The 25,508-nt window shown below is 37.8% G+C and overlaps 3 protein-coding genes across 3 annotated transcripts; 2 read left to right on the plus strand and 1 right to left on the minus strand.

Annotated features, from left to right (window-relative positions):
• The first annotated feature begins 4,328 nt into the window (after nucleotides 1–4,328).
• Nucleotides 4,329–5,161, plus strand: LOC111913646 (WEB family protein At2g17940). The gene has a single exon (XM_023909366.3). It carries the CDS (start codon nucleotides 4,393–4,395, stop codon nucleotides 5,041–5,043), a length of 651 nt encoding a protein of 216 aa, XP_023765134.1. The 5' UTR covers nucleotides 4,329–4,392; the 3' UTR covers nucleotides 5,044–5,161.
• A 2,951-nt stretch (nucleotides 5,162–8,112) lies between these two features.
• On the plus strand, nucleotides 8,113–9,879 carry LOC111913647 (nifU-like protein 2, chloroplastic). Its single transcript, XM_023909367.3, has 4 exons — nucleotides 8,113–8,428; nucleotides 8,540–8,633; nucleotides 8,956–9,266; nucleotides 9,495–9,879. Exons 1-4 carry the CDS (start codon nucleotides 8,294–8,296, stop codon nucleotides 9,684–9,686), a joined length of 732 nt encoding a protein of 243 aa, XP_023765135.1. The 5' UTR covers nucleotides 8,113–8,293; the 3' UTR covers nucleotides 9,687–9,879.
• A 2,284-nt stretch (nucleotides 9,880–12,163) lies between these two features.
• LOC111913649 (ribosome biogenesis protein BOP1 homolog) lies at nucleotides 12,164–16,677 on the minus strand. The gene is made up of 17 exons (XM_023909368.3): nucleotides 16,411–16,677; nucleotides 16,012–16,098; nucleotides 15,650–15,781; nucleotides 15,369–15,523; nucleotides 15,148–15,265; nucleotides 14,796–15,054; nucleotides 14,580–14,688; nucleotides 14,393–14,495; nucleotides 14,155–14,305; nucleotides 13,924–14,056; nucleotides 13,678–13,781; nucleotides 13,507–13,574; nucleotides 13,353–13,413; nucleotides 13,010–13,237; nucleotides 12,847–12,931; nucleotides 12,586–12,764; nucleotides 12,164–12,496 (listed from the first exon to the last, which is right to left on the minus strand). The coding sequence occupies exons 1-17, from the start codon at nucleotides 16,552–16,554 to the stop codon at nucleotides 12,411–12,413; spliced, it is 2,202 nt and encodes a 733-aa protein (XP_023765136.1). The 5' UTR covers nucleotides 16,555–16,677; the 3' UTR covers nucleotides 12,164–12,410.
• Between the last annotated feature and the right edge of the window lie 8,831 nt (nucleotides 16,678–25,508).

Here is a 25,508-nt window from a genome sequence, read left to right on the forward strand (position 1 = left end):
AAAGTATAGTGAGAAGACTCACCTGGCAATCAGAAAGCAGTTATCTGCACATGCGAACCTCGGACTCGCCACCGCCTAACACATAAGGCAAATGTCTCTAATTAATACTCGAAGTCCCAACTCTAATTAACCGGCGATTACTCTTTCCCTCTCTAGTCAGGTAATGGGTAAAAGACCATTTTACCCCTCCCTGACCTCTATTACCTCTGTTGACCAAAACTCCCAAAGTCAACATAAGACAACTCAAGTCAACGGTCAACACTGACCAGACTCGGCGAGTACACAAGAGTGACTCGGCGAGTCCATGTGGGTTCTCTAAATCCTTTTTAAACCTCTTAGACACGACGAGTTCCCTCTCCACTCGTCGAGTTACTCGGTAACGAATCGCGGGGCAACCCCGACTCGACTCGTCGAGTCTGCCTATGGACTCGGTGAGTTGCTCCCATGACAACCCTCATCTGACCTTCTGAGGTCAGATCTGCTTCACCAAACCATAGATCTAACTCCCTCAAAGCCAATAACCACGAAAAGGTCGAACCTTGGGCACTCATGCAAGGTTCTACAAGCTCATTTGGGTGAAACCCTTCATTACATAACAACCCTAGCTCAAAACTCCAAATAGAATGCATAAAGCAGGATGGAAGGGACTCTCTGGACCTCTTTGGGTCCAGATCTATGGCTTCACACTCAATAGGACACTATACTCCACAAATCAAGCCATAAAAGAAGCTAGAAAACCCTAAAATCACCAATCTTACCCAAAACAGAAAAGGGAAAACGATTTGATGCCTCTATGGTGAAGATGCAAGCTCAGAAGCTCTGGATCGACACCCCCCTTGACCTCCCTTTGCTGGAAATGACTACTCCATTGCACAACCACCTCAAGAATGCTCCAAAATGGCTCTTCTTCACTCTCTCAGCTCTCTGGTTCGATAGGAGTCTCTCAAAGGTGTAGGTGGCCACCACTGAAGGCCATAAGGGCCTTTAAATAGGTCCCAAACCCGGACAATTAGGGTTTTCCTTGACAGCGCCGACTCGGCGAGTCTGTGACATCCCCAAAATCACGGCCAGAAAAGACCGATTTTCATTTATGCTTTTAAATAATTTCAGAGTAAATCCTTTTGATTTGAAAGAGTTGCGGAATTTGTTCCCAAAACAAAACATGATAAAATAATATTTATCAAAGCATTTCATCAAGAGATGCATTTTCATTATATAATCAAAACTCGGGATGTCATGTTCCGATACAGACCATAAAACATAAACGATAACATTACAAGTCATTCAACAAATATATACATATACAGACTTGTAAACAAAACAACTTGATGATTCAACCATCTTATGCCCTCGCGCCACTACCTGTAATACAAATAAAACGGAGTGGGTCAGGCTTGGGAGCCTGGTGAGCATATAGGGTTTTCAACCCACAATAAATAAATTATATTTAATTTCACCAACCAATCACTATCCCGATTACCCATTCCCGTTATCCTCACTTTACGTCCCTAAAATAACATCTATCTCAAGGGACCTAATCTAGGATTTTCATCGGGACGGACATCACTGCTAAGGGGTTTCCTCAACAATAGATATCCTAAAGGCAACCATGAGGGGGATAGAGTACACCGGTGAACACATCGTTCACAACACCTACAGGTTATGAACCTGCTAGCGTTCCACTGGACTGTCTAGAAAGAGTCCGTGGTCGTTATCCATACTCCGCTGAATAACTAGATCAACAACAACAACAACATCGAGGCCTCTCATCTGTTTATTACACACCAACTATCTATCCATGTTCTACCCAACATATTAGTAGATAAAATATATACTTTCATACATAGTTTGAAACCTGTATATCATTTTCATTCAATATATATTCCACATAACAGATGAGGCATACCCACGTAACACGTATTTCATAGAAAGCAATTCAGATCTATGAGATGGAAGAGGGTGAACATACATTCACACACATAACAACAAATTCTACACATAACACGTATTTCATATAAAATACTTCTTAATCATGCGTTAGAAGAAAGTAACTACACACTCACACATATAAACAACAATATACTTAATACACTCGAACCATACTTGTATTATTATCGTGTTTATGAAAGGTAGTATACACTCACTTGATCAGAAGACAATCGGACAGCACTACGACTTGCAGAAGTAGTAATCCTCAGCAGATCCGGAAGATCTTCACAAAAATCGAACTTCTCGCGGACAGAGCTTCGACTCGGGAACCGCACTTCTCAGGATCTTCGGGATCTCGGGACTTGCCTCGGGGCTCGAGAATGATACCGGGGCTTCGGGGTATTTTTGGCACGCAAATTGATGCAAAACGGGAGAGAGAAGAGAGAAAATGAACAAAACTCTCGGCTGCCCTCGCAAGCCTTTTATAGAGGCTGAGCCTCGCACGTACGCGGGGCGTACAGGTCCGAAATCGTCATGGCGTTCGTCATCTGAAGCCACTTGCTGCGAGTGTCGACATCTTCGGAGTACGCGGGGCGTACATCGGACTGCTGACTCCCTTTCGGATAATGCCGGAATTAAAGATTAAAAATAAATACAAATTATTTAATAAACTTCAGAAATTCATATCTGCTTCATACGAACTCCGTTTTCGACGTTCTTTATATCCACGCGAAGGTGAGACTACGCTCTACAACTTTTGTTTAGACTTCATCGGCTAATTTTGACTTTATTTTTATTATTTATTTTTAATAGACCGCGACAGAAAAACTTCGTTATAAATTCATAACTTCTTCGTTTAACGTCCGTTCTCGCCTAACTTTTTATCGCTTCGATACCAACAACGAGACCTTCGATCCTCGTTTGGAATGCTTCGGCTAAAAACCGCTTGATCTCAAATCGAGTATTTCAGGCTGCATACCGCAAAGTCGAAACTTCGATAAATCATAACTTCCTTATACGAAGTCAGATTTTGGCGTTCTATATAAATTCGGAAACCTCGTTTTAGCTACTACAACATTATCCAAAGATATTAAGTTTATTTTACACTTAAATTTTGACGCTTATTTTTATTCTTAATTAATCAAACCACATAATTAAGCAATTAAACACAAAACACATAATACTCAAATAATACACTCTTATTATTTCAAAACGGGTTATAAAGGTTAACCTAGACTGTTACATTGCTAAAAATGGCAAGCCCGGAAATATAGGCGTTACAGAGTCCAAATACCCGACTCGTCGAGTCCCTTCATTAAACTGGTCCCCAAAACGCGATCCTACTCGACGAGTTGAGGCGTCAACTCGCCGAGTCTCCTCATTCCCCAATATAAAATACTCAAATTCCCATACCTAGATATCCGGATGTTACAATTCTCCCCCACTTGAATTTGATTTCGTCCCCGAAATCACTCCTGAACCACCCAAAACTTAAATCATTAACCCGAAAGGCACCACCGAAATGATCCTCATACCGCCCGGATATCTTTCTCTAGAGACATCCAAAATCACATGGAACCTCCAAAACAAAGTCTAAACCAACACTTTCGCCGCTAGAAATACGCCTTCCCAATAACTGAAAACTCTAGTGGCCTGAACCGCCTACTCGAGCGATCACCATGATAATTGCTCCTCGAATAACAACCCTGCTTTCTCACTGGTTTTCCGATTCTCATACGACCATATCCAACAACCGACTATCTCTCCTCCAAACTGATCATGCCATAACTGACGAACCCCACCCCTGCGAATAAAAGGGTTCTCACTGGTTTTCATATTCGTGTTAAATCCATGTATGAGAATATATATATATATATATATATATATATATATATATATATATATATATATATATATATATATATATATATATATCCAAGGTCCAAGGTCGGCTCAACCTTATATTATTTTTAAACTAGTGTTTAGGCCTCAATATTATAGTTGTATTGGTGAATCACAAAAAAAACATATACATAATGAAAAAATTAATTCAGTCATTTATAAATTTTTTAGTTTATTATTACTGTACTAAACATGAATAAAAAAAACAAGGGTTTATAATAAAAGTAAAAAAAAAAAAAAAAAAAAAAAAACTTATATTTTTTTACCAGTGTATTTATCCAAGAAAAGTAGCTTTATGGGTTCTGTTTCATTTTGTTTACAACTAATTCTTTGATTTTTATCCTTTAATTGCAAACTGAATTTAATTCGTTGACCAAGTGAAATGTCAAAGTAGTTGACTGGTCAATTTCTTTACCATGTACTTGCAGTGAAAGCAAACCCTAGCTAACTAGCTAGCTCCCTCAACAACATCAACATCTGAAGTGAAAGCAAAGAAAACTCAGCACTCATCCATCATCAAAAGCCAACACTCTCTAACTGCATCCTCCAAATTCCACCACCATGGAATCCCAAACCCTACCGGAAAACCCACCACCACCACCAATAGCCGTTGACTACAGCTCCAATGTAGACACCTCCCGTGCTTTCAGTTCAGTGAAAGAAGCCGTGGCCATCTTCGGAGAGAAGTTTCTCACCGGAGAAATCTTCTTACCATCTCCTAAACCTCCATTCACCTTACCAAAACAAGAAACACCATCATGGAAATCCACACATAGCACTCAAACTTCATGGAAATCATGCTCGTCGTCTTCCAGAGAAATCGAAGAAGAGCCGCCGCCGCCGCCGCCGGTGCCAGTGCTTGTTACCTCCCTGAAAAAGCTTGAGTCGGAACTTGAAGAAACGAAGAAAGAGTTGAAGTTACTGAAAGAGAAAGAGTCTGAGACCGAGGTGGCTTTGGCTTCTTTAAACGCTGAGCTCCAAAAGAACATGTCAAAGATCGCAAAAGCTGAAAAGGTAGTGGAGCAGAGCTCAATGTCAGGCTTGACCCCGGTGGTAAGTAGTGGTGGAGGGAGGAAGATGACGGAGAGGAAAGTGGTGAAGAAGAAACCGATAATTCCTCTTCTGGGAGACTTGTTTTCAAAGAAAAAAGGGAAATCAAATTCTTCTATGCTAAATCCACTGTATACATCTTCTCAGATGCACTGGAATTGAAAACTTGAGGCGTTATAAGTTTCTTGCATGCATGTATGCATTGGTCTATGAATATTCATTGCAATCATTATATTTGTAACATTTAGTGTGATTTAAATTGCTATTACTAGTTAATTTCTTTTTGGGTGTTAAAGAATAAAGAAAAAAAGAAACTGTGTGTAGTTGATTCTTAGGTTCGCTGGAATTTATTGGAATCGGAAGGAATTGGAATTTAATTTCATCACTTTTCTATGTTTGGTTTAAGTTTTAAGAAGGAATTGGATTCCTATATATGTCCAACTTTCCTTCCATCGAGGGAAAATAAATTTCATCTAAAAGATGAGGAAATTCAAATTCCTTCAAGTGAGAGTGTTGAATATTACCATATTACCCTTTTCATTTTTAACATTAAATATGAAAAATCTCTGTCACTACTCGCGACCGCCTCTACCACAACCTTCGCCACCACTACCCACCACCACCACCTCCGCCACCCACCCTCACTAATGTCGTCGCCACTGCCACCACCTTCTACACCACCACCCACCGCTTCCGTTACCACCATCACCATCGCTGACACCACTACTATCACCACCGTCACCACCACCACCACCACTATCACCACTACCCATAACCTCCGTTACCACCTACACCACAACCCTACCACTACCGTAGTTACTACTAACTCTATCATCACCACCATCACCTTTATTGCCACCACCACCACCATCGCCGCCACTAACACCCACCGCCACAACCACCATTGTCTCTACGATTAACACTAGTGATGTCACTACTACCACCACCTCCACCTTCATCACCACCACACACTACCGCCATCACCACCACCGTCACTTCTGCCACCATCGTCGCCGCCACCAGCACCGTTTACTATTTTTATAATTTATATAATATATTTTTACATATAATTATAAAAAAAAGTAAAAGTAAGCAAAAAACAAAAATAGTAGTTCTTTCATTTTACACTATACAAATTCCATTTTCGGTCAACCAAACAAAATATAATATTGAATTCAAATTCCATTTACCGCTAACCAAACAGAATATTGAATTAGATTCCAATTCAAGACAGATTCCAATTCCTTCAAAAACATTCTATGAACCAAATGCCGCCTTAGTGTTCCAAATTTACGTTTCTTTAGATATTTTGAATGTACAAAAATTAAATATTCTTTTATTTTTCTTTCTACTTATCATTCTACCCATATCATGTCAAATGATTACAAGTATCTTTCACTATTATTAATTTTATCAAAATATAACACGTATCACCATTTCATATGATAGGAACTAGGAAGACAAGTAAGAAGAAAAGTTAGAAAGATATTTAATTTCTCTTTAATGTATGATGGTTTACGATCCGGTACCAACTTGTTTTCCTAAATAGGGTTTTATCATTTATTGGCAAATGACTAAATGGTAACCTATTAAAAAGGGTATTTGTTTAACTGCGAATAACTTTCTCTAACTTTTAATTATATTGTAAATAATTATTGTATTTTATATAATTATAAACAATGTTGTTAAAATCAGATCCTGATGGTAGGATCCCAAGATCCTACAACCCTACAAGCCAAAAAAATGATATGGGTTACATTAGAATTTGTTATGTAGAAAGATTGAACCTAAAATCGTATGATCGTGTTAATTTGGTATTTAATGTCTAAATGTGAAGAGTTTGAGGAGAGGGTTTGACTTGACCTTAAGCAAAAGAGAAATTAAATATTCTCCTACTTTTTGTTCCTACATATCCTCCTATCTAATGAAATGGTGACATGTGTAACATTTAATGCTCATTTAATGAGATTTTATGATATTTTAGGATACTAATATGACACATGTCATCATTTAAATGTGTAGCATGATTGTTATGATCAAAAAGTAGGAGGATATTTAATTTCTCTAAGCAAAAAGCTCAGTCGAGATGGGCATCCTTAGGGGATGAAAACTCGGATATTTTCACTCTATCGTCAAGTCGAACGGGAATTATAATTGGCTTAACACCCTCAATATTGATGGTACCTAGTGCACAAACGCTATCACATAATATGACAAACAGACAAAGTGTTCTTTGAAAAAAAAATATTTTATGAAGACCCATTTGACCATCTTTTTGTAGTCTTGCTATTTCCAATGATCTCATACAAAAGCGTTGTCCTTTGTATTTCCTATTTCCTTCGAAGAAATCAAACAAGTGGTGTGGGATTGCCGAGGAGAGTTGTGAAAAGTAACTGGCCTACCCCTAAGTTTTTTAGTCCAAAGAAATAGTTCAAACTTCAATGATTTGATCAATTAAATAACCCGAACAAAAAGAGTCCAATGTCCAAAAGAATAGCCCAATAGAGGTTTAATTAATTTGGGTCTTGATGAGACCGGGTAGTTCATTTGACCAGGGTGCAGGGTTTAATCCTTTTCTTAAAAACTTGAAAAAAATTAGAAATTAATAATGAGGTTATTTGATTAGGGTTAGTATTTAGTTATAACTTTATTATTATAAAATTCTATTTAATTTTGGCCATATTTATCTAATCTAATTTCGTGGTAAAAGATGATAAGGTATCTATTAAATGATTAATAGATCGATTAATGGTTTGACCTATTTATTCTTTCAATACTTAGATGTTTGATGTGATACTTCTTCAAACTTTGATTTTTGATTTTCTAATTCATAAAATGGAATTACAATCATTATTTTCTATTCTTGCAATTGATTGCTTCATTATTGATTTTCCCATCCTAAAATTAATTTTCATTTTGGGTTACATCAAATTAGTGTTGCATCATTTACCTTTATATGCCAACAATAATTTTTCTAATCTATTCAAACTTGTATATGCAAAGATTTAATAAAATCATTAAATATTATCTATGTCGTTTAAAAATCCTCCCTAATTCTTGAGCGATTTTAACCGACTATTTGATAATTTATTTAAAGTCCTAAAAAATCATTTTATAAAAATGTAGTCTTTTTTTTTATATAAAAATGTACTACCTCAAGATATGACATTTTTTTAACAACTCGTTTTTAAATAAAAGATTAATTCTAATAATTCTTGGTCCACGATAATTCCGGAGCCAAGTCAGCCATCACTCGAAGATGCGCTTTCTCCATCTCCTCTCTCTTTGGGTCCATAACAAAAACCCGTAGCCAAGTCGTCTTCTTCAAAAGCTCCAACAATTTCTTACAGAGAGAATTAGGTTTTTGATTATTCTGTTGCTATTTTACCAAAGAAGAACAAGAACAGCGAAGATGCACGGTGCTGCGATTTTGAGCCATTCGTCATGTTCATACATCTGTAGGCGTCAACAACAAACCCTAGATTACCCATCATCCTCTTATGCTTCTTCTTCTTCTTCTTCGTCACCTTCGCCACTCTTCTGGAGGGTAGTTTGTTTTATTTATTTATTAATCTATGTGTTTTCATCTATGCCTCTGGATTTCGTTATGATCAATTATTGATTTCTTTGTTGGGATTTTCGTATTGAACAATTCCAGGTTTCTTCTAGTATTTTGGGCAATCGATTTTCTTTTGCAAGGGGCGGTTCTAGGACATCAAAAATTCGATTTTCATCATCGACCCGTAGGAAAGGTATGATTTTCTGGTGCTTGAAGCTGTTGTCATCTAGAACTAGTGGTTTCAGTTAAACTTTTCAGCCGCGTTTGCTCGATTCTAACTTCAGAATCTGGAATTCGTGATCCTAAACATGTCTATTGTTGTTTTTGTAAGCTTGAGGCTTGTGATTCTGAGGTGAAATTGGAATAGTTCTTCGCTTCTTGCCTGTTTATGGGCTTCAGATTAATTGGATGAAGTTGCTAATAATGCTAACATGCTATTGATGTCAATTACTTAATTCTTCAAGTGCTTCTAATTGAGTATTTGTGCTAAAGCCTAAATCACTCCCATGTTGCAGTTGTGAAGGCTGTTGCTACTCCAGAATCAGCTATTGAGCTACCTCTTACAGCAGAAAACATTGAGAGTGTATTGGATGAAATCAGACCATATCTCATTGCAGATGGAGGAAATGTAGCATTACATGAAATCGATGGAAACATTGTTCGATTAAAGCTTCAAGGAGCTTGTGGTTCATGTCCAAGTTCTGTAACAACAATGAAATTAGGGATTGAACGTCGTCTCATGGAGAAGATCCCTGAAATTGTTGCAGTTGAACCAATTCCAGATGAAGAAACTGGCCTTGAGCTCAATGAAGAAAACATAGAGAAGGTATTTCACTTCATAATTGCCCACAAACATGAAAAATGATACAACTTTATTTATATTCAATATTGTATTTCATATCTCAAAAAGGGTCTGTTTGGTTGTATGGAATCATTGAATGGAATAAAAAGTCACAATCTTTGTCTTATTGACATCAGTCACGGTCTCAGAGACACATACACAGTCTGTCATGTCATGTCATGTCAGTTGATCTGATGGTTTGAAATATGATAGGTGTTGGAAGAAATTCGACCGTATCTTGTGGGGGCCGCAGGTGGAGAAGTGGAGCTTGTGTCAATAGAAGAGCCAATTGTGAAAGTACGGTTAACGGGTCCCGCAGCAAGTGTGATGACAGTGAGAGTAGCCTTGACACAGAAACTGCGTGAAAAGATACCTGCCATAGCTGCTGTTCAACTTTTACAATAGATTCTTGTTTTTGAAACTATATGAAGTTTCTTTAACATTTTGTAACAAATGCATATTGGTTTTGGGATTTTTTTCTCTTATAGTTATACATCATGAAGTAAGCATTATTGTATATTATTTGAAAGTTATTTGGTTGTAATATGCTACAATGTTGGTTCACTTTTATTTAAATAAGTAGGTTGATATTGTTGTTTGTTTTGTATGTTGAGCGAACAATTTTAATCATCCATTTTTTGGGATTAGAGTCTATTTGGTTGGATGAAATAATGATAAACAATGTGATATATTGACTACAATTTTAATCATCCATTTTTTGGGATTAGAGTCTATTTGGTTGGATGAAATAATGATAAACAATGTGATATATTGACTGATCTGTCATGTTATGTCTTTTGATAAAGTTATTTTTGAAATAACTTTAAGTCTGTGAAATCAAATTCGAAAACCATAGAGCATTTAAATAAATCTTATTTGCTTATAATATTCGAAAATCACAAGTCAACTTCCAAAAATTTATTTCCAAAGAACCTTTTGTTAGAAATATATTTTCAGAAATGGGAAATTTCAAAATTCTTGATGATGTGTTGATATTTTCTTTAAAGATAGTTATTATATGAGGCGCGCTTTTTGTGGTTAATGATGTCAATATCTAATTTATAATCATGTTTTTTGTTGGTGTATAGGAAAACAATGAATTTTCATATTCAAATGCATTTAAATAGATCAATAATATATGGGGCGACCAAACACACTTTGTTGTGTAACGGGTGGACATCATTAGGGTGGTAGGCCCAGGATTGGGGCTTGAGTTGAATATCAAGAAAATTGAGCTATTTTAGCCTTCATGTGATGGTACGAAGTTTCGTACAGGTTTATTCCCTGCTGATATTAGGCGACCTTTAGTGGGGGTGAAGCTTCTTGGGGGAGCTGCTAGTAGAGATGCGGATTTTATTAGTGAGTTAGCCATGAAGAGGGCTGCAAAGGCTGTTGATTTGATGCGTCTTCTACCACAGTTACATGACCCCCATAGTGAACTTTTGCTTCGATCTTGTATGGGCATCACCAAACTTTTCTTTGGCTTAAGAACGTGTCATCCCGTTCACATGGAAGAGGCTGCTTTGTTTTGATAAATGGTTACGTAGGTCGATTGAGGACATTGTGGTTTGCGGGGGTCTGTTCTTTGGGGACCTTCAATGGCTTCTTTACCAATTAGGCTCGGTGGTTTGGGGTTGTACTCAGTCGTAGAGGCTTCCTCCTACGCTTTTGTGGTCTCACAAGCTCAATTGTGGGCGTTACAAGACCACATCTTACGAAATAGCGATATATATGGTATAGATTCAGATTATGTTTGTGCTTTGGCATGTCTTCGTGATACGATTTCTGGCTTTGATTTCAGTTGTTTCACTAATAAGGACACCGCCCCTCCAAAAGCCCAACATTCATTGGCGAGTGCCCTTTTTAGTAAAATTGTCCAAGACATGGAAGTTGACTTCGACATGACGATTAGACAGAAAGCAATTTTTAAGTGTCTAAGGCCCCACATGCTCAGGATTTCCTTATGATTATTCCTATTGACGGTCTTGGCAAACATATGTCGCCAGTGGAGTATCATGTCATCCTCAAGTATTACCTTATGATCCCTTTATTTCCGGCTGACGAGACTTGCCTTGTTTGTCGTAAAGTATGCTTGGACTCCTTTGGGGAGCATGTAGTTCATTGTAAAGAGCTCCCGGGGTTCAAGTACCGACACGATTTGGTTATGGATGTTCTTTTCGACATATTTAGGCGCACTGGGGTTTCCGCCAAGAAAGAGGCACCTGTGAATTTTTTGACTGACCCATTAGAAGAAAAATCAACACTTAGACCAGCTGATGTTTTAATATTTGGATGGGCCGGAAGAAAACATGCATGCATGGATCTAACAGGGGTTTCCCTTCTTGTGGGTTTGGAGAGTAGAGTTGCAAGCTGCTTTAAAAGTTGTATCAACCAAAATGACAAAACATGAAAAAACATGCATTAAAAATCAACACATTTATACCCTTTACATTTGATACTTTCGGTTTCTTTGCACCAGATGCTGTAGAGCTACTCAATAGAGTCGAGTAGGTTATACATAGTAATATTATCACTCCAAGATCTATATAGGTTGGTTTTAAAAGAATTAGTTGTCATCCAAAAAAATGTTGTGTGATAGCTTGTTGCTTGTTTACCCGCTACGTCTATGTAAAACTTTGTTCTTATGTTTTATAAAAAAAAATGCATTTTAATTTTCAAAGGACCAAAATCTGCACTGTATTTTAAATTTTTTTTGAACATGTGCAAGGGAAAAAAATTGACTCAACTTGTACTTTTTAAGATACCTCGGGGACCAAATTTGCAATTTACTCAAAAAGAAATTAACAAAATAGAAAGTGATTCCACCCATCAAAAACAAACAAGTCTTTTTCCCATTCCATGCCTTCCTTGATCTCATCATATATGTCAAAATGCAATCACCATTCATAAGATAAACTCATAAACATACATAATCCCATCCCTTTGAATGCTCTTTAGGAATAACAAATATCTAAAAGTCAACCCTCACACTTCCTACAATGATATAACAAAATTGAACTACAACCATAACCATATGCTTTTCTACAAATCACAAAACAAAACAATTCCACATTTTGTAGAGATGTTGAAGACAAACATATCATCATTTCAAACTTTCTTCCGAGTTTTTTAATGGCAGAAGAGCTTGATCACAGAATCAGCCCCTGCAGTGAACAACCATGGCTGCCTTGGATGAAACTTACAATCCAACACACCTAAACAACAACAAATAATAAGATGATTTGTTTATAACTAAAAATAGCATTCAGAAAGAAACTAAAGAAGAAGAAGAAGAAGAAAATACCTCTTCCATTTGTGTCTCTATGGCCATGAAGAATCTCCAAAGGAACAATAAGAGGATTCTGATTCAAATCTGAGTAAACCATGCCATGGAAAACATATGCTGTGGAATCATCAGAACAAGATGCAAACAAAGGGTAGTTGCGATGGAATGCCACATTTGTTATGTCTTTATTGTGAGATCTGAACACATTTGGAAAAATCATATCATGTTAATGTTAGATTCATGGATATCAATCATGGTATGTATTAATGAAAAACATACCTGAGAACTTTGTAAGGTTTTGATGAAAGATCCATGTCAAACCAACATAACTTTCCATCTTTACTTCCCACAATAACATTATCACCTGCATAAAAACAATAATATAGTTTTCATTAAAAAATTGATCTAGAACAATAAACAAGGGATAGAATTGGAAACATACCACCAGGATGAATGGAGATAGAAGAGATTTCACGCACTCCAGCTTCAAGCTTTTTGATGAACTTCTTCTTTACTAAATCATAAACTCTAACATTCTTTTTTGTTGAAACAAAAAAGATTGATCTTGTAGGATGAAAAGTTGAAGAAACAGGAAGACCATGTAATTTGAAGGGTAATCTTTGAGTAAGTTTCTTTGATAGAAGATGTATTAATACTGCTTTTGATTCACGTAAGAATCAAGTCAAGGTGTAACAATTAAGTAATCATAATAAAATACAAGGGCAAATCTGTAAAATATTAGGACTTAATGGGGAAAGCAGATGAAGTCAAAATAAAAAGGATATCTGCAGGCATAACAGTAGAGAAATAGTCTCCTTTTCGATGCCATTCCACAGATGAAACAGACTGCAATGACATTCAAAAACATGTGAATTAATCTTTTTTATTATCTAATTTGAGTTTTTTAAAAAATGAAAAGAATAAAAATAAATAAACCACCTTGAAGTGTGTGATCCTGATTCCTTCATATTTATCGTATTGAGACCAGCTTACACTGACTGCAGTTTCTATAACAAATCAAATTTAAGGTTTATGGTTTTTTGTTTAGATAAGACGATTTATAAAAAATAAAAAATAAAATAAAGAATCCAAAAAAAAGAAAAAACTAACCAGATTCATCAGGGGAAGTGGGAGTTTCAACATGCAAAAGATCTGAAATCATCTTATGTTCTTCTTTCTCAAGCCCAGTGTCCAAAAGAAAAACATCATGTCCCCTGAATATTTTTCACATATAATCATTACAACTTTTGAAAATATATATATATATATATATATATATATATATATATATATATATATATATATATATATATATATATATAAACAAGTGATTTAAATTTAATGAAGTGATCTTACATTGAAACAGCTAAAATAGGAAGCTCAGGTAAAGGATTCCATGCAACATGTTTCACAGGTTCACCTAATTCCCAAATCTTGATACATCTACCAGTTTCAACCTCCCATAAACGAACAGATCCATCATGTGATCCTATTTAATCATATAATAAAGTTTTAAAAAAATAATAATAACACAAAAAAACATGTCTCCATTGAATAAAAAGAAAATCAGAATGTAAAATATGTTACCAGAAGCAATATACTGGCCAGATGTGTCAGTGCAAATTGAAGAAACTGGACCTTTATGCCCTTTATACTCAAGATAACATGTTGTTGGATAAGGTTTAAGATCTTTTCGACTTGGAAGCTTGGGTTTTAAAGACTCTGGATCTATATTAATCTGAAAAAATCACAAAAGTTTCAAGTTATATGAAAAGATTAAAGTCAGAAACTGATATTTACAGATCTTTATGTGGGACCCACTTACACGCTTCTTTCGTGCCCTAGGGCACAAGTATAAGTCCAAACAACGATCAAAAGTTTCCCTCACACTTTTTTCATAAGCTGGAACACTTCTCAAAGATGTAAACCTAAAAGATTGAAAGATAAAGATAATATTAGTACCTGAATCTTGAAATTTAAAGCCAAAATCAAGATTCAAGAAAGTGGGATACCGTTTTGGGATAAACTTAGGTCTGTCCTCCTCAAACATAAGCTGATAACCACTTATCTCTTCTTGAGTTGGAATATATTCCAAAGATGGATTATACGATTCATCATGGCCTAAAAGTGATAAAAGTTTGATTATAAGTTGTGAGAAAAAAAAAAGAAAATATCATGAAATTTGAAGAATTTAGATTTTAGAAACAAGAATATGAAGGAAATCAAACCTGGTAATTTAGTTTTGGGAGCAGGTATGTATGATAATCCATGTCCTTTTTCATTTGAACTAGATTCATCACCCCATAAGTTATAAAAACGGGGTTGTTCTTTTGGCTTATCGAATGTTATAAGTCCCTTTCTAATTGCTCTGATGTATTTAACAACCTTTTTGCTTTCCCATTTTGAAGGAATAAAACGCCTTTTTGGTTCTGGAGCATTTGAGAGTGGATGTTTAGCACCATCCCATGCAAACCAATCAACATAAGGCTGCAAAAAAAGAACAAGAATAGTGTGGATTCAGTTATGTAATTGTTATTGTTAATCACATTTTGATGTGAAATTACTAAAAAGGACACTAACTGCATGTGGATCGAAGTCTGCATGAGGGGCATGTCCTTTCAATAGTCTGCGAATAAGCTTAGTTTCTTCTTTAGTAAGTTCAACTTCCTCATCTTCAATATCATCTGTGATCTTGCGCCTGAAATGTTTTAAAAAAATGATAAAAAGTTTGAATCTTTTTAAAAAATGAATAAGTTTTGATGTCAAAGTAAGCAAGTTTATGAAAAAAGACTCCAACCCACCAACTATTTGAGTCATCTGTTCTTGCTAGAAATGAATCGAGTTTATCTAGTCTTTCCTTTTTCTTGATTTTCTTTCCAGCAACATCATATCCAATATGTTCTTCTTCATTATACCATTCCAAAGGAACATCACCAATAGTGTTCCTAGGTCCAACCTATTATAAAAAGCAAATATCAAAACCACATTCATACTATGTATTTGAATAACATATAACTGAAACCCCTAGTGAAGCTAAATATGCAGCTCTATTTCAAACTGAAAAAGAAATGTTATAGTGGACCTCATCTTCTGATGAATCACTTTCATCAACTACTTCACGAGAATCCTCACTTGCACTTTGATCTCCTTCACTATGATCATCAACTCCATCACTCAAATCACCTTCAGCTTCGTTGATTGGGTTCTCATCATCCTGATATTATAGCAATAACGAGAACTCAGGATTACATTTATGGTATGCTTTATAATTTCCAGAGGAAGCCCAAAAACTTTTTCAGAATTAAGAAGTTCCTTAGGACTAAAATAAAGATAAGAGATGATTAGATATAGGTAACTGTATATCACACATATGTGTGTCAAGTTATTGATGGTGTGTGCTTTGAAAGATCTTTGGAATTCACTACAAAGTTAATTACTATGTACCTCATCTTCCGAGAATTCACTCTGTTCAGATCCTGATTCTGATTCTGAATCTGAGTTCCTTGAAGAATCGTCACCCTCAGAGAAGCTCTAGAATCAGACAAACCACATTAACAAGCATAAGAAACAGACTCGTAATGCTCTTGCAAAATTATAACTTCAATATGCGCACATATCAATAGTAATACAAACATGTAGCTTTAGAATTGACTACCCACTCCCCCCTGTGTTTGCGCCATCAATCTGATTACTTAAAATTAAAAATAAACCTCAAACGTTGCCCGAGTACGATTCAGTTGAACATTCTAATAAAACACCATCTGACGACACCAATTTAATCCTGTGCAAATATTTGTTTACTTTATCAAAAATGGAGTGTTAGAAATTGGAATACGAACATACCCCATAATCATCATCCGAAACGACAGGACTTTCTACACCGTCGTCCTCAGAATCACTAGGAACTTCTTTTCCATTCACAACATCTTCTTTCTCTACTGGCTTCAAATCCTCATCCTTCAGCTTCTTCCTCCCTTCCTTCTTCATCTTCGGTGTTCAATGCCTGTATGAAGGAATTCAGAAGAATATGACGAAAGTGGGTTTTAGAAGATGAACGCGGCAAGGGTAAGAGAGAGAGGATGCAGCAGGGTTTTAGAGGACGGTATGAGAAAAGCCCTAAAACTAATAGATTAGCAAAATATTACGTTATAATCCCCCCAAGTCTTGAAATTTTTGAATTTGAGCCGCATAATTCTAACGAAGTTCGGTTTAGGCCACTTTTTTGTTTTTATTTTAGTAGCAATAAAATACGTTTTCTAAAATTGTACTCATTTTGTGAAGGAGGTGTTTATTTATTTTGTAGAGTTCATCAATGGAAATTGTCATTTTATCATTGAAACTTTCTCTTACTCTAGGTGGGTCCAAATATACTTGATATCCGAAAAAAACCAAAAGACGAAGCTCTTCGGATATCAAGTTTTGAAACAAAAACTTATTCATCCAACATTTAATTTTAAAAGGCATGGTCGATACGATCATTAAAGACTATTTTCCGCGACTAAGTCAATCACAACGAGCATTATTTGAAGCTTCACCGTTTGGAAGATTCTTATGAATGCATGTCCCTAATGTTGACCCCTTACTTGTGCATTTGATGGTGTTGCATGAAGTACGACCTTAAGAAGTGTTTGAACGGGGGAGGTTTCTGTTTGAGATATAGGGGTGCAATTGGATTTTGGTGAAACGGGGTATATTTTGATTAGTGGGTTAAGAGTTGGTCCTTATGTCGATTTAGTACATGACGAAAAAGGTCGATCAAATTTAAATCTTCAGGCTTGGTTGTTCTCGGAAATTATAGATGCACGTTTGCGACTCGGAGATTTAGAAGAGTACATTATGTCTCCGAATTATCTGCAACTTCAGGATGAAGATGCGGTAATGCTTATCCAACTTGTTTTTATGTTGAAAGGTCTCCACGGACGGGACGTTAAAACATGCATTCCTGCGGCAGTATACAAGTTTGCTGATAATATGTATGATTTGAACAGATATTACATTTAAAAATTATGTATAAATACAAAAATAATTATAATAGATAAATTGAAAATTGTATGTTTGTATATGGTACGTATTTCTGGACCTATACTTTGAGGTTGATGCGTGGAATGTTTGAGAAAATAGAAAAAATTTAAATATTTAAGCAGGCCAATCCCAAATCGACGAAAGTACACAAGTATATTGTTCCCAGTTTTATACTCTCGTTTAAGGTTAGTTTCTAATGTATTTAAATAGTTATCATACTTTCGTTTTTTATACCATATTAACATTGTATTTTCGTTCTACATAATACCGTTATACTTTCATTTTTATACTATAATAGCATCATACTTCCCTTTTTCCATAGATATGGATTTTGGAGACGTTCCCAGAGGCAACACAATATTATGCTCACATGTCAACAAAATTGCCATGAACGAGGTCGTAGAGAAGAAAAACACCATTATCTTGGGTTCAATGTTGTCGAATAATCAACGTGTCTATGGTATGTTTTTTATATTATAATTATATATAGTTACAAATTCCAATGTTTGTTCATGTTAAACTAACAATCTGATTTTTGCAGCCTAACAACCAGTATGTTGCTGTAGTGGCAAACGAGATGGATATCATGGAGTCGTTTTATATTCGCTATGTGAATTGGACTCTTAACCGTGAAGAATCTCCCCCACGGCAGCAAAGTCCACCACCTATTGTTGCATCGCCTCCTCGAAGAAAGAAGTACAAGTCGGAAACATCTTCGACCGAAACGGCCACAAATGCCTCTACCTCGCAACAACCTCGAGTATAAAGAAGTTATATGTCAAGCGACACATCAACAAGGTCGGTAAAGAAGAAGAAGACGAGCACAAAGACATTGATGAAGCATCTAATAAGCGTTGTGGCTGACTTAACTTCTAAAGTAGACCGTGTATTACAGAAAAAATATAAACCACATATAGGTTTTAGTGGGGAGGACACGATGTAGCACCTGGTTCCTGGTACGTAAAATTTATCTTAGTATTTTTCATTTTTAGCTTTGGACTCGGCGAGTTGTAGGTCCGACTCACAGAGTAGAGACGGGATCCGGAACACGTTTAAGTTGGCGACTCGGCGAGTCCCCGCTGTCTGATGAAACCCTAAATTTCAAAGGTTTGCACCCTATTTAAACCCTCTTATCCGGCCCCAAGCTCGCCCCCTTCACCCTCAGAGCTCTATACTTCGTTCAAGCCTTGTTCCTTGTGAGTTTGAAGCATTTTGGTGTGTTTTCTTGAAGATTTGGAGAGGGAAGGATAGTAGATCAAGAAGAGAAGAAAGAGGTCAGGCATATTTGTGTTATCTCAGTGATTCCTTAAGGTATAACTTAGTTTCCCTCTGTTTCCATGCTTATCGTCCCTTGTAGCTCCATCAAAAGTCCTTCTTGAGCCTTTCCCAAGCTTGTTTGTGTTTTAGGGTTCGTAATAAGTTGTTTAGCCTCTAGATCTAAGCATGATTGAGCTCCAGGAGCTTGGATCTACTGCCTTTATGGAGCCATATTGCATGAAAGCCCTAGATCTACTATTTTGGTGCATTTTGAGCCCTAAAACCCTCATGGGTGATTATTTACACGTAAAGTTGGAAACTTTATGTGTTAATCAGGCCCTAGAAACCTGAATCTATGAATGACATGAGCTGGATTCAAGCAGAATCGCGTGTATAGTTTTTGCATGTGGCAGACTCGGCGAGTCGAGTCGCGAGTCCCCGAGTTTTTCCCCTTTTTCGTGTTGCGGGTAGGAGTAATGAGTCATGGGGTGTGACTCAGTGGGTCGGAAGCCAGACTCACTCATGAAGTAACTCGGCGAGTCAATGTCATGAGGCGAGTTCAAGGCAATCTTCTTGCCTCAAGAACAGACTCGGCGAGTTGTTCATACAGCTCGCCGAGTCTCAACATAGAGTGTTCTTCGGATGAAGATGAACTCGGCGAGTTGTTCATACAACTCGAGGAGTAAGATGAAGGACTATTGGCCTTTAGTTTAGAAGGAGGACTCGTCGAGTCAATGCTTAACTCGACGAGTAGAGATGGGTTTATGGTCGAACAGAGGGATAGGGACTCGGCGAGTGTCACACCCCCGAACCAGACGGCGGAAACGTCCGGGGGCTGTCGTGACTCAATTGAATACCATAACATTGAATATATATGAAACATAACAACATTCATCACCATTCATCAACATAGTACAACCAGTAGTGTTTACATGTCATACATTGTTTAAGACATTACATTTCCAAAAATTAATATTGTTTGGTTCATTCAAAAATAAACTGCAACCGTCACTGAGCATGATTTCCCTTGATTCACTGGTTCCCTGAGAATACAAGTATTTTGAAAAACGTCAACATATGAAATGTTGGTGAGTTCATAAGTAGTGTTTGAAATCGAATGTTTATATTGTTTGAAAAACCACCAGAAAATCCGATATTTTCTGAAAAGAAAAGCTTTCAAAAACGTTTGTGAAGATCCATAGGTATGCTTGTTTGTTTCTATACTTGTAAAAAAAAAATGTTCGTTGAAGATGTATGCGTTTCAAATCTGTATGTAACGAAAACCCTAGGGAAACCCGATGTTCCCCTAGTTCTTTTGAAATCCCTTGAGTTGCGTTGAAAACATTATGAAAATAGCAGTATCGGTCCCAAGCGACGTTGGAAGGTTCTCGAGCATTGATTATTTACTACAAACCCGCATTACACAAACGCCCAGTTTGTAGTTATACTAACGAACCCGAAGGCGTCGTCCGTACTAATCACGTTATCCAATCGCCCGGACTATGTGTAGTCCCACATCCGAAGAGAAAGAGGTCACGAAGACCCCGGTAACTCTATTAATCGGCTGGGGAAAATATGCGTGCGAGGGGTCCCCGACCCGCCTCGTAAAATGTGTAGACTTTTCTAGCAATACCATGGACCCTTGGGGACCAGTGGTACAAGCCATTGAAAGTCACCCTACGTTGTGCCAAGTCGGTGAAACTCAACACTTCGTAGAAAAAAAATGTCTTCGGGCCTTAAGATCAGGTCATTGGGCTAGCTAGGCCCAACAAACAAGATTTTACACTTTTGGGGCCCAAAGATGGTGCGTAGACGTCTGTGCACACTCGTGTGTATATGTATTACCAATCGTTATTTGTATGTATCAAGGAGTTAGTAGTTGTAGATTTGCATTGGCTCGAGACCGAGCCAATTCGTTTAACAACGACTTTTGGTATTGTAATGAGTTGTATTTCGTTGATAGTCGAGGTGTCATTATTTGATCAAATTGTACACATAGAATCAGCATTGAAATATTTCTGTTTTCAGCCTCTCATTATTTGTAAAAATTACATTTTCAACCCTTTTATTTGAATATTTCCCGGTTTGGTCCTTAAACTATTTTTCTTGACATTTTAACACCAAAAATTATTGAAATTAATATTTTCCAGCATATTTTTCAAAGAAAACAGTTTAAGTCCCTGAAAATGCAGTTTTTCTCGGTTTTAGCCCATCTTTTCGCAATTTTGACAATTTTGGCCCAAAATGGAAAATTTTTGCAACTTTGGTCCTTTTTAAATTTAAAAAGCATTTTAAACCTTTGAAAAGGATTTGGAACACTTATAGTCCACTGTTTTACAGAAAGTTACAGTTTTGGCCCTCCAAAACAGAAAAATTCGCATAATGGGCCTTATTGGGCCGAAATTTTCATTTTTAGCCCAATAGGCTTGAAATTTATGTTTTTAATCCACCAATTGAATAGAATTTCAGAAATAGTCTTATGAAAACTGTTTTGGCACATTCCAACCATCAGAATCTGTAAAATGTCAATTTGGGCCCTTAATTTTGTATTTTTCACATTTTTGGCCCAAAATGTGTGTTTTTAGCTTAAAGAAAATTGTTGCTAACCACTTGGCTATTTATCTAGTATCACTTATTATGTAGGAACATATTTGAAGCTAATATCATAAAACATGAGTTATATCTCGGTTTTGAGGGGTTTAATGGCTAGATCCAACATTAAAACACATATAAGCATACATATAAGCATGTAAATCATACAAGACATACAAATACATATAGATCTACACTTTCACTTGTATTCCCCCCACAAAAACTCTTAAAAACAGAAAATAGGGGTATGAATCTCACCTTGAGTGGGTAGTTTCGGTTCTTGAAGAAAAATTGGAAGAAATGAAGTGATTTTTGGCCCTTGCACTCCTTGATGAACTTTTCGAGATTATGGGGTTTCTAGAGTGCAAGATCATGGTTTTTACATGGATTAGGAAGAGATTTTGATAACAAAAGAATTTAAACCATAGATCTATGCATAATCTTACCTTAGATGATGATTTACTTGCAAAATCCTCTTGGAAAGTCCCTAAATTTCGAGATTTTTGGAGAGGGAAGAAGAGAGTGTTCTTGAGTGAACTAGAGAGAATTTGTGAGAGATTTTTGGTGTGTGGGTGTGTATGGCCGAGAGTGAGAGAGGAGAGAAGAAGAAATGACTTTTGAAGTGATATGCATGGAGATATGGACTAAGGTGCATGGAAACATGTTGGGTAATAATGAGGTGGCAAGCAAATAGTCAACTCTTCCATTTCTCTTTGGGTGTGGGCCTTGGGCCGAGAATTTGAAAGAAAAAAAAAGATTTTTGGGCCTTTTGGCCCTTAAGCCCAATATTAGTGTTAACTAGGGTGTGTTTTAAGCTTAAGAGAATGTAGTAGGATTTTTATGTTTTTCTTGAACTAGTTTTAGGTTTCTCATGTACCCAAACTCTTAATCCATTTCATTCTAGGCCCAACATGACCTAAAATGTTAAAATAAATAAGTGTGGGTCCAATTAGAGTCCAATTAGGGTCCTAAGCCCATGATAGTCTAATTGGAAGCTTATTGGCCCATTTGGATCCAATAAGGAAGTTCTAGCCTAAATTAGACTTAATAAGAACTTCTAGGGTCTCCAATTGTTTGATGACTATTTGTACTCCTAGCATGTTGTATTTGATTGAAGTTTTTGATTCACATAAATTTGAATGTATAGATTACATGGCTCAAAATTTACAGTTGTGACATCATCCCCCCGTTAGAGGGAATTTCGTCCCGAAATTCTGTTTGAAAGCTAGATTTGAGAATGCTAGAATAGGTGAGGGTACTTCTGCTTCATTTGATCTTCGCGTTCCCACGTGAATTCTGGCCCACGCTTTGCGTTCCACCGTACCTTCACGATCGGGATGCGACTCTGCTTAGTACGCTTCACCTCTCTGTCCATGATTTCGATTGGCTCTTCGACGAACAGGAGATTCTCATTGATTTCGATTTCGTCAAGAGGAACGACAAGGGTTTCATCTGATAGGCACTTTTTCAGATTAGAAACATGAAACACGGGGTGCACACCGTTTAGCTCCGGGGGTAGTTGTAGTCTGTAGGCTACCGGACCTATTCGGGCGACGATTTCGAAAGGTCCAATGTACCGTGGGTTTAGCTTTCCTCGTTTTCCGAAACGTATAACTCCTTTCCAGGGTGAGACCTTCAACAATACTCGATCACCGACCTGGAACTCTAAGGGCTTTCGCCGTTTATCAGCGTAGCTCTTTTGCCGGTCACGCGATGCCTGTAATCGAGCTTTGATCTGGACAATCTTTTCTGTGGTCTCGCGAATGATTTCCGGTCCTGTCATTGCTCCATCCGACGTATGTGTTCCTGCTAGCTGGGTGTCACCTACTTCAGCCCAACATAACGGTGATCTACATTTACGCCCGTACAGTGCTTCGAAAGGGGCCACCTTAATGCTCGAATGATAACTATTGTTATATGAAAACTCGATCAACGGTAGGTGGGTATCCCAAGACTTTCCGAAATCTATCACACAAGCACGAAGCATGTCTTCAAGCGTCTGAATGGTTCGTTCGCTTTGACCGTCCGTTTGTGGGTGATACGCGGTGCTCATATCAAGATGAGTTCCCATTGCCTTGTGGAGCGACTGCCAAAAGCGTGACGTGAATCTACTGTCCCTATCCGAAATGATGGATTTTGGCACTCCATGAAGTCTTACAATCTCTCGTAGGTATAAACGCGTCAGCCTCTCCATCTTGTAGGACTCTTTGATTGGCAGGAAATGGGCAGATTTCGTCAGTCGGTCGATTATTACCCATATGGTGTCCAATCCATCCGATGTCTTAGGCAGCTTGGTCACGAAGTCCATAGAAATCCCCTCCCATTTCCACTCAGGGATTGCCGGTTGCTGTAACAATCCGGAAGGTTTCTGGTATTCCACTTTTACTTTGGCACACGTAAGGCACTTACTAACATAAGTTGCGATTTCCGCCTTCATGTTAGGCCACCAATAGTGCTGCTTAATGTCCAAATACATCTTGTCCGAACCAGGATGAATGGAGTATCGTGTCTTGTGGGCTTCCTTCATGACGGTCTCTCTGAATCCTCCGATTTTTGGAACCCAAATGCGGTTCATGAAGTAGTATACCCCATCCTCTTTGACTTCCAGGTTCTTCTCCATTCCGCGTAGTGCCTCGCTAGTTCTATTTTCCGCTTTCATAGCCTCTGCCTGGACTGATGCAATTTGAGTGGTCAGATGAGACTGAATGGTTATCGAGTGCGTTTTCGTACGGCGATTTGTGTATTCCTTCCGACTTAATGCGTCAGCTACCACGTTGGCCTTGCCTGGATGGTACTTGATCTCGCATTCGTAGTCGTTTAACAATTCCACCCATCTTCGTTGTCTCATGTTCAGCTCCTTCTGACTCAAAATGTGCTGGAGGCTCTTGTGGTCCGTAAAGATGGTGCACCTTGTACCGTACAGGTAGTGCCTCCAAATTTTTAGGGCGAAGACCACAGCTCCCAGTTCTAGGTCATGGGTTGTGTAATTTACTTCGTGCGCCTTTAGTTGACGGGACGCATACGCTATCACTCTTCCACGTTGCATGAGAACGCAACCTAAGCCTTGATTTGACGCGTCACAGTATACTACAAAATCTTCCGTTCCTTCAGGTAGAGATAGTACAGGAGCGCTGCAAAGAGCTTGCTTCAAGTTTCGAAACGCAATCTCTTGTCTGTCTGTCCACTTGAATGGCACACTCTTTTGCGTAAGCAAGGTAAGTGGCTTGGCGATTTTTGAGAAGTTTTGGATGAATCTCCTATAGTAGCCTGCCAGGCCTAAGAACTGACGAATTTCTGTGGGCGTAGTCGGAGTTGCCCATCCTTCCACAGCTTTGACCTTAGAGGGATCCACATGAATCCCGTCTTGGCTAACTACGTGGCCTAAGAAATTCACACTCCGAAGCCAGAACTCGCACTTGGAGAGTTTGGCGTAAAGCTTTTCCGATCGCAGCGTTTCTAAGACTTGTCGGAGATGTTGGCCATGCTCCTCTTTGCTTCGAGAATAGACGAGGATGTCATCGATAAACACAATGACGAAGTTGTCCAAGAACGGTCGACAGATTCGGTTCATTAGGTCCATAAATGCGGCGGGTGCATTTGTTAGACCGAAGGGCATTACGACGAATTCATAATGTCCATAGCGGGTTCGGAAAGCGGTTTTAGCAATATCTTCTTCTCGGACCTTGAGTTGATGGTATCCGGACCGCAGATCTATTTTAGAAAAATAGCTAGCTCCTTGGAGCTGGTCGAATAAATCATCGATTCGCGGGAGTGGGTAGCGGTTTTTAACAGTGAGTTTATTCAACTCTCTGTAATCGATGCACATTCTGAAAGATCCGTCCTTCTTTTTGACAAAGAGCACCGGAGCTCCCCATGGCGAGTAGCTAGGTCGGATAAATCCCTTGTCCAGAAGCTCACTGAGTTGGCTGGACAATTCCTGCATTTCAGCAGGAGCCAGTCGATATGGTGATTTAGCGAGGGGAGTTGCTCCTGGAACGAGGTCGATTCGGAATTCAACCTGTCTCTCTGGGGGTACTCCTGGAAGATCTTCGGGAAACACGTCCGGATAT

This window comes from Lactuca sativa, chromosome 7 (assembly GCF_002870075.4).
Source record: "Lactuca sativa cultivar Salinas chromosome 7, Lsat_Salinas_v11, whole genome shotgun sequence".
Taxonomy (NCBI): Eukaryota; Viridiplantae; Streptophyta; class Magnoliopsida; order Asterales; family Asteraceae; genus Lactuca; species Lactuca sativa.